The sequence below is a fragment of the Primulina tabacum genome, chromosome 18 (assembly GCF_025594145.1).
Source record: "Primulina tabacum isolate GXHZ01 chromosome 18, ASM2559414v2, whole genome shotgun sequence".
Classification (NCBI taxonomy): domain Eukaryota; kingdom Viridiplantae; phylum Streptophyta; class Magnoliopsida; order Lamiales; family Gesneriaceae; genus Primulina; species Primulina tabacum.
Window position 1 is genome coordinate 22,268,126 of NC_134567.1, and position 8,091 is coordinate 22,276,216.

The 8,091-nt window shown below is 36.6% G+C and overlaps 2 protein-coding genes across 2 annotated transcripts; one reads left to right on the plus strand and one right to left on the minus strand.

Moving 5' to 3' along the window:
• Window positions 1–2,995: 2,995 nt before the first annotated feature.
• Window positions 2,996–6,190, plus strand: LOC142533310 (tRNase Z TRZ2, chloroplastic). Its single transcript, XM_075640036.1, has 8 exons — window positions 2,996–3,452; window positions 4,063–4,225; window positions 4,306–4,376; window positions 4,470–4,565; window positions 4,658–4,771; window positions 5,052–5,120; window positions 5,306–5,380; window positions 5,866–6,190. The coding sequence occupies exons 1-8, from the start codon at window positions 3,063–3,065 to the stop codon at window positions 5,953–5,955; spliced, it is 1,068 nt and encodes a 355-aa protein (XP_075496151.1). The 5' UTR covers window positions 2,996–3,062; the 3' UTR covers window positions 5,956–6,190.
• On the minus strand, window positions 5,265–7,346 carry LOC142533311 (uncharacterized). The gene is made up of 2 exons (XM_075640037.1): window positions 6,830–7,346; window positions 5,265–5,400 (listed from the first exon to the last, which is right to left on the minus strand). The coding sequence occupies exons 1-2, from the start codon at window positions 7,299–7,301 to the stop codon at window positions 5,360–5,362; spliced, it is 513 nt and encodes a 170-aa protein (XP_075496152.1). The 5' UTR covers window positions 7,302–7,346; the 3' UTR covers window positions 5,265–5,359.
• Window positions 7,347–8,091: the final 745 nt, after the last annotated feature.

Below are 8,091 nucleotides of genomic sequence, written 5' to 3' on the forward strand. Positions count from 1 at the left end.
ATTGAAACTCCAGATTTCAATATCGAGTCTTCAAGTCAACCCTTAACCTCGGAAAATGAAGAGGGAGAGATCAACCTTAGACCCAATACTGACAGGGGCAAAGCTAAGGTTGGTACTAATAAAACAACAATTTCTCCATTCCAGGTTTACCAAAAGACTTGGGAGAAATTGAATACAAGAATTGACATCAACCCAGCCATGGTTCGAGTTGATGTTGCAGGAAAATATCCTAGGATATGGATGAAGAAAAATTCATATCCAAAGGAGGTCAAGGCTTGGTATGAATTTGGGGCTCTTGCCTCAGTTTATACTACTTCACCCTGCTTCCCGGAGATCTCAGCATTACCAAAGTGGATACAGGAAGCAGTATACGAAACTTGAACGAACAATGATCATTTGTCCAGAGGAGATATTCTGGAACTGTATTTTTTCAATACAACACCAGAACCAGAAGGAAAAGGCTCACACGAAGCCTTTCATTTTATCAAGCTAAGGAGGCCAGACGTGAATGTCCAGAAATTCATAAAGGATCCTCCTACAAACGAAACACCCCTAGTCTCTTCATTCAATGAAGATGAACATATCTACCAGGAGAGCATGAGGAGTTTGGTTCTGTCTAACAGAGGTGGACAAAGTCAAGTATCCATTTAAATTTTATCAAAATTTTGTAAATGGATCTTTTCTGTTGAATACAATGGCAGGAAAAACAACAAGCTTCGCAGAAGATCTGTTCAAAAAGAAAAAAAATCTTCTTTGGAACAGCAAGCTGTCGGCAAGCAAAGAGACCCGCCGAAAATTCTGTAATATGGCACATGTGGGAAGATGGTCGGAGAACATCTGCCAGAATGCCAAAACCAGAAAGAACCGGAGTTTGGTAAAGGATTCAAGCCGAGATCTGATCGGAAATACTTTATCGACACCAGTACAAGTGGGAAAGGACCACAAGCACGATTTTCTCAGGGACACAGAAAGCCAAAGATTCTCCGACAAAGCTAAAGTGGACATGTGACCATCCCACTAAAAAAAGAAAGGACCACCATGTGAGTGGAATACAAAGACCACCAATAATCGGTGGTAAAGGACAAAACACCATTGGATTCTCTATCTTTAAAGAAGAAGGAAATCCAATAAAAAGACAAGAAACTTTAACCCCGAAAAATCATCTATAAAAAGAAGCTAAAACGGGAAAAAGAAACACACAAGAAAAATTCGAAACCTAAAGAAAATGTATTTCACATATCTAAAGGTTTCTAAAAGACGCATCAAGAGAATGAGAAATCAGCTGGTAAATAATACAGATCTCTATAAACTGTTAAAAGAAGAAGGGAACGAGATCTCAGCTGATATAATACAAATACATATCTACTGATTATGCCAGGAGATAAAGTCAAAAGAACGAGTGTTTCTAGATTAATAATCTAGGAAGAAGACAAGTTGAGTGGAGGGACCATTCAACCACTCAACCAGATAGGGCCAACCACGGCTGGAAGGCATCATATTATTGTAAGAGTTTGAAGTCCGAACTACAAATCCGTCAGGGACTTCTATAAATAAGGAAGTAGAAGGAAGATGAAGACATCACTCAACCTCTTCGTTTTTCTTCAAAATAAATTGTAATATTTTCTTTCAAATTTATGTGTTCTGTAATTTTAGCTACTATCAGTAGCTAAACAAGTTTCTCTTCCTCTATAGAAGGTTACTATGTAATAATAGTTTGTATATTTGAATAAAAGAACCAAGGCTTTTATCCCTCTCATGTATGGTTTCAAATTGAGCTTTTTACTAGATAGGGCCAACCACAGCTGGAAGGCATCATATTATTGCAAGAGTTTGAAGTCCAAACTACAAATCCGTCACGGACTTCTATAAATAAGCAAGTAGAAGGAAGATGAATGCATCACTCAACCTCTTCGTTTTTCTTCAAAATAAGTTGTAATATTTTCTTTCAAGTTTATGTGTTCTGTAATTTTATAGTAGCTAAACAAGTTTCTCCTCCTCTACATGAGGTTACTATGTAATATTAGTTTGTCTGTTTGAATAAAAGAACCAAGGCTTTTGCCCGTCTCATATATGGTTTCAAATTGAGCTTTTTACTACACACCCTGAGGTAGGAAACGAAACAGAGTTGTGCCAAGTATTTTTGAAGGAATCTGCATCAGGAACCATCTGTTGCGACTGCGTGGTTAGGCTGTGAGGAGCAGTCTGTAAAACCCGGCGGATATAACCCGACGATATTCCGGTCAAATAGGTAAACAGTTCAATTTATTATACGGAAGCATGATGGGCCTTTTAAAAAAAATCGATTATTTAAGCATGGTATATAGGCTGAAAACCTTGCGTAGCCGTATGTCTTGAGGCTATATGTCTTTAAGAACATGCTCGATAGGTATAATAATGCCACGTACCAAAATCAATGAATTAAGGATGTTTTTGAAAATTTTTAGAAAATTGGGGAGTTTAAACTAAGAAATAGGGGGATGGGGAGTGAGGAAAAAGTTGAGAATGAGAATGAGGAGTAAAAACAAGTTTGCCCTTACTTTATGGGCAAAATATTGGTAAAAATTATTGTCCACACGATATATGGACTTGATTAGCAGTTGTTTGATTATATTTATCAAGAACACTAACCCTTTTTTTTTGTAATTTAGTAAAATTCATGCTTTATTTTTTAAAAAAAATCAAGTTTATTTTGAAAGTTTTTGAATGTGTTTAGCTAAAATACCAAACCGAGGCTCATAAACCGATATATTAAAGTACCAAACCAAACCGAACCGTACCGAAATGATTTTTCATTTCAGATTAGACATTTCTAATACGAAATATGAAAAATCTAACCGGATAAAATAAAACAAAATCGACCTCTATATATTAAATATTTAACTAACATAAAAATATTTAACATTTTGCTAAAATAAATATATTTTAAATTTTATCAAAATTTGTGATTTAAAAAAATTTAAAATTAAAAATAAAATTGAATGTGTAAATCAGATGGCTTCACGAAACAATGCGGACTTCTTTTCTTTCTCCACTCTCAGCGGTCAGCACCCCATCCGACCACAATGCAACTCATATCATCACCCAACATCTCCATCCCAAAATTGCTGAATTTGCATCCATTTTTTCACCAACCAGCAAGTTACCACAAATGCAACAATCTCATTCAGTTTCGTAGTGTAAATGCAGTGGTGAATGGAGGAGAAAGTGAGTCAGGCTTTTTGTCAGCAGTCGGGCGTGCAATAGAGGAACAGGAGTACAGGAAGGCGAGGGCTGAGGTTAATAGAAAAGGGTTCGATTTAGAAGGCTATTCAATTGAAGGGATATCGGTTGGTGGGCAGGAAACATGCGTCATTGTGCCTGAGTTGAAGTCCGCTTTCGATATTGGGAGGTGCCCTTTGAGGGCTGTTCACCAGAACTTTCTCTTTATCACCCACGCGCATCTTGATCATATCGTATGGTTTGCTTTGCTATCATCTTTTCACCTTTTTTGTTACATTTTTGTGAAGTAATGTTGCAAAATTCGTGCTTTATAACTTGCCACATTCAATAGTTTATCGGTATTTACGATGCACAATTGTTCATTATGGTTACCTATGCTCTGCTACTGTTTCTTGATATTGTAATGGAACTGGAATAGCTGACCCCGAGGCTGTTGATGTCAACTGTCTTGCGAAGCTGAACTGTGGACCGTTTCTTGAAATATTTTCAAATATGCAAGTGATAACTACAGATAATGTTTACTATTCTCGATTTGTTATGTGGTAGTATTGTGATTTGAGTTGATTTGAAGTTAATAGGTACATTTTGATGTCCTATGATGTCTGTGCACGGAATCCACTTTTCGTGATCCACCATTTCAGGCTGAATGTGTCATTTGGTGATAAATATCTCAAAATAGTAGAATATGTCATGTTATCTGGAAAATTCCTAGATGGCTGTGCGGGGTGGATAATCTTGGGGCAGCTTCTATATGTGCTCCGCATTCTATACTTCCCATGATTTTGCACTACTTTATTTGGTTATACCTTAACCACAGTCATGTTGTTGTATGCACTGGTTCAGGGTGGGCTCCCAATGTATGTGGCGACTCGTGGTCTTTACAGTTTAAAACCTCCAACCATATTTGTCCCTCCTTGCATAAAGGAGGATGTTGAGCAGCTCTTTGAGATTCATAGGACCATGGGCCAGGTGGAACTGAACCTGGATTTGGTAGCTTTGGATGTAGGTAATTCGGTTATCTACCTTTATTTTTCGTGTGCGATTTATACGTCTCATGTTTAACAGAATCTGAAAAATTTAACATAGGTGAAACATACGAAATGCGGAATGATCTTGTTGTGAGACCGTTCAAAACCCAACATGTTATTGCCAGCCAGGTACGGTACATCTACCCAAAAACAAGAAAAGACACCTTTCTTCGTTTTACTAAAGTGGAGAATTTATGTTCTCTTATGATTATACTTTTGTAGGGATATGTCATCTACTCAGTCAGGAAGAAGCTGAGAAAGCAGTACGTGCATTTAAAGGGAAAACAAATTGAGAAACTAAAGAAGTCGGGAGTCGAGGTTCGCAAACTATGGCTCTATTTCACTAGCTCATATTGCTGTTTTATCTGGTTGAAATTTTAGTGTGTGTGACAAACATGTTCCTTTGTCAGATTACAGATACTCTTTTATGCCCCGAGGTCGCCTTCACAGGAGATACAACGTCAGATTTTTTACTTGATCCACGTAGTGCAGATGCCTTGCGTGCCAAAATTCTCATAACCGAAGTAAGTAGTCTTAATCCCATCAACCGTGCAAATGCATGAATTTGTCTTTTTTGTTTTTGCGGTTTCATCAAATTTTTTGCATTTTCTTGAGGCTTCATTTCATCCCACTGCATGCGTATGTTGAGGTTTTGAATATTATCGGCAAATGTCACCAAAATAAAAATTACAAATGTTGTAGTGAGCCATGATCTTGTCAACAGCGCTGTGCCAACAAACTTCTCGACTTTTGTGGAAAAATGAGCCTCTAGTTTTTCACTGGTAAATGTTTCTCTATGGGCAGGCAACGTTTTTAGATGAGAATGTCAGTGTTGAACATGCACGAGAACATGGACATACCCATTTGTACGAGGTACTTGAATTATTCTAATATTTTCCCTGAAAATCTTTACTTCTCTCTTGTTCCATTCAATCAGAACCTTTCTATGATGACACGAGAAGGCTTAATCTCTCCTGAAACTTTAACTATAAAAGTATAAAACCGAGCAACCTTTAAAAAGGCACGTATATATTAATGCCAAGATGTTGGAAGTGCAGATCATGGAACATGCAGGGTGGATTCGGAACAAAGCCTTGGTGTTGACTCATTTCTCATCTCGCTACCATATTGAGGTAATCACAGGGGTTGTAATCTGTAAACATCACCCTTCAAATGCTTCAATAATGTGAAATACACACATATCAACGTTAGTTAAACGTTGTTCCTGCTAAGTGGTAAACATCAGAAATCACTTTCTCCAGAGGGTAAGAGTCTGTGAGAACTGAGAAAAGTGATCCTACAATAATATTTATATTAACACATCCTTCAAGGGCAAAACTGATATCAGGAAATATATACACGAAATAAACATTCAAGACGTATACATTAATATGAAGTGGATAAATTACACGGAAATATCAACTTAGTGAAATATACGAGGCTTTTATACACCAAAGAATTTGAACTTGTGAACCTTGGTTTTGATCTCATAATACAAAACAATAGTTCAAGCTGATGGGAGATTGACAATGATAACATTAGCATTTTAACAGCAACTTAAAAAAGAAAATTAAGACTCTTTATGTTCCTATTATGATGATCTCTTTGTATTTCATAGGATATACGTCAAGCTGTGGCGAAATTGCAGATCAAGGTGTCGGCTAAAGTGGTTGGCCTAACTGAAGGGTTTAAATCAATGTACACTTAGGTAAACATGTTTACTGCCAGGTTTTGTAGGCTATGTAAACTTTGGTTTTTGTAGTTGATACTATATTGTCTATGAACATTGTTTGCTAGATATCCAGATGTTATGGCAAGGAAATGCTGGTTTCTAACATGGCTTAGCATTGTCAATGTAGTTATTTTTGTTGTACCTTTGTGTTTCATTTTTCACAAAATGAAGTGCCATCAACAGAGGTACAGGGTTGCATACTAGGTTGATTGTTTTATATTATCATGATTTAATATATATTCTCCTTCCAGTTGAACTGAAGTTAGCTATGACATACTTGGGGTCCAGACTGAGAAACTCCACTAGAAAAATAACACATAAAATTTTAATTTTTCCGAATTTAGGAGGATCATGGCCCCACCCCCCGTTCCGCCCTTGCTCTAGGTGATCTAGTCATTGAGATCACTCGCTCTCAACACCATTTGGGATGCATCAAAGCTACAAACTCGAGGGAGTCTTTGAAACAAGCGCTCGTCTCAATTTGAGGCACCGCTTCCTGTACTCGAGTGTAATATATGACTACTTCAGTGTAAAGTTTACACACTCTCCGATACCCACGTTACACATCCATATGATGAAACTCCTAGAGCAAGGGCCAATTCTAAAACATGGACTTAATCCAAAAGGCCCTTCTACAGATTCATAAACTAAAGGCTTCCAGCCATCTGATATGGTTGATTATCAAAACTATGGCAAGAATCTTGAACAGAATTCCAAGTTATGGACCAAGTAAATATGATATACAGGATACATTTTTATCATTTTTGGAGAAAAATAAATCGACAAATTATCCAAGAACAATCAAATACATGGTTTTACTGTGTGGTGTTCGATCATTTCTTCTTTTTACCTTTCTTTTTGTCGAATTCTACTTCATCATCGGTTTCATCGTCGGATGTTGTACCAGAAGGATCAAGCCTCGCCGCATCCACCGCCCATTTGATCACCTTCTCCACTTCATCGTCGTCGCCATCGCCATCGCCATCGCCATCGCTCTCTTCTTTACTGGTGCTCTGCTTCTCGTCGTTGTTGTGAGATGGGATTGATTTCTTCAGCGCCGCAAATCTGGCGAACAGATCATCCGAATCTTCCGGCCCATCAATTCTACTCTCGGACGCTGCGGCTGCTGTTGCTGGTATAGATGCTGATTTGGGGTTTAGTTGGGCTTTGAGGGCCTCGTAGCGTCGATCGAGATCCGGGTTGATGGAATATGCCGCGGCGCGTGTGGTATGAGAATCGAGGCTGAGCTTGAGCAGCACGTCGTCCTGCGCCGCTCGCAGCAACTGCTCCACTTCGTCTTCGTCGGCAGCTGGCCCGCTCATTTCCCGGAGTGTCCTTTGCTCCTATGAAATCCAAGTTATGTTATTAATATGTTTTTAAATGACAAAAAAATTAATTAATTCAATTAAATCAATAATTTATAAGTACATAATAACTTTTGTGAGAGCGTCTTATTAGTCAATTTTATGATATGGATATTTTATTTCATTCATCCATGAAAAATAAATTTTTATGTCAAAAATTTTACTTTTTATTATAAATATGGACATAATTGATACGTCTCATGAATCTTTATTCATGAGACTATCTCATTATTATTATTATAAAAGATTTAGTATAAATGTTTTCATAATCGGATCGATAACCAAGTTGGTTCGTTCAATCGATCGAACAGATTCGACCAAACGATCATTCGAAACTGTAATATTATTTAAAATAATAATATAATATAATATAATTATAATTATAATATTTAAATTTTTTAAAGATCCTAAATCTATACATACATAATAAAAATATATATTTATCTATTGAAATAAGCTTTAATAATATTAAAATAATATTTTTAACAAATATCAAAATCAAAATAATTATATATATGACCAAAAATAAAATTTAAAAAATTAAATAAATAAATATATATATATATATATATATATATGAATCGCTCCGACCGATTCATACCGCTCCGACCAGTTTTTGATCGATTAAATAGTTTTTGAGAGTAGTTTGGGCTGGATCTGTGACTATTTATCGATTAAACCGACAGAAATACTCAATTATAAAACAATGCTTTGAATGATTATTTCGGGATTATCATACAAATAATTT

Bases quoted from the DNA above. Each gene is read 5' to 3' on its own strand.
- LOC142533311 (XM_075640037.1), bottom strand. From the start codon at position 7,301: ATGAGCGGGCCAGCTGCCGACGAAGACGAAGTGGAGCAGTTGCTGCGA. The intron at 5,401-6,829 runs GTAAAAAGAAGA...TGATGTTTACAG, and splicing joins AGAATTCGACAAAAAGAAAG to ATTACAACCCCTGTGATTAC.
- LOC142533310 (XM_075640036.1), top strand. From the start codon at position 3,063: ATGCAACTCATATCATCACCCAACATCTCCATCCCAAAATTGCTGAAT. The intron at 4,566-4,657 runs GTTCGCAAACTA...TTCCTTTGTCAG, and splicing joins TAAAGAAGTCGGGAGTCGAG to ATTACAGATACTCTTTTATG. The intron at 5,381-5,865 runs GTAATCACAGGG...TGTATTTCATAG, and splicing joins CATCTCGCTACCATATTGAG to GATATACGTCAAGCTGTGGC.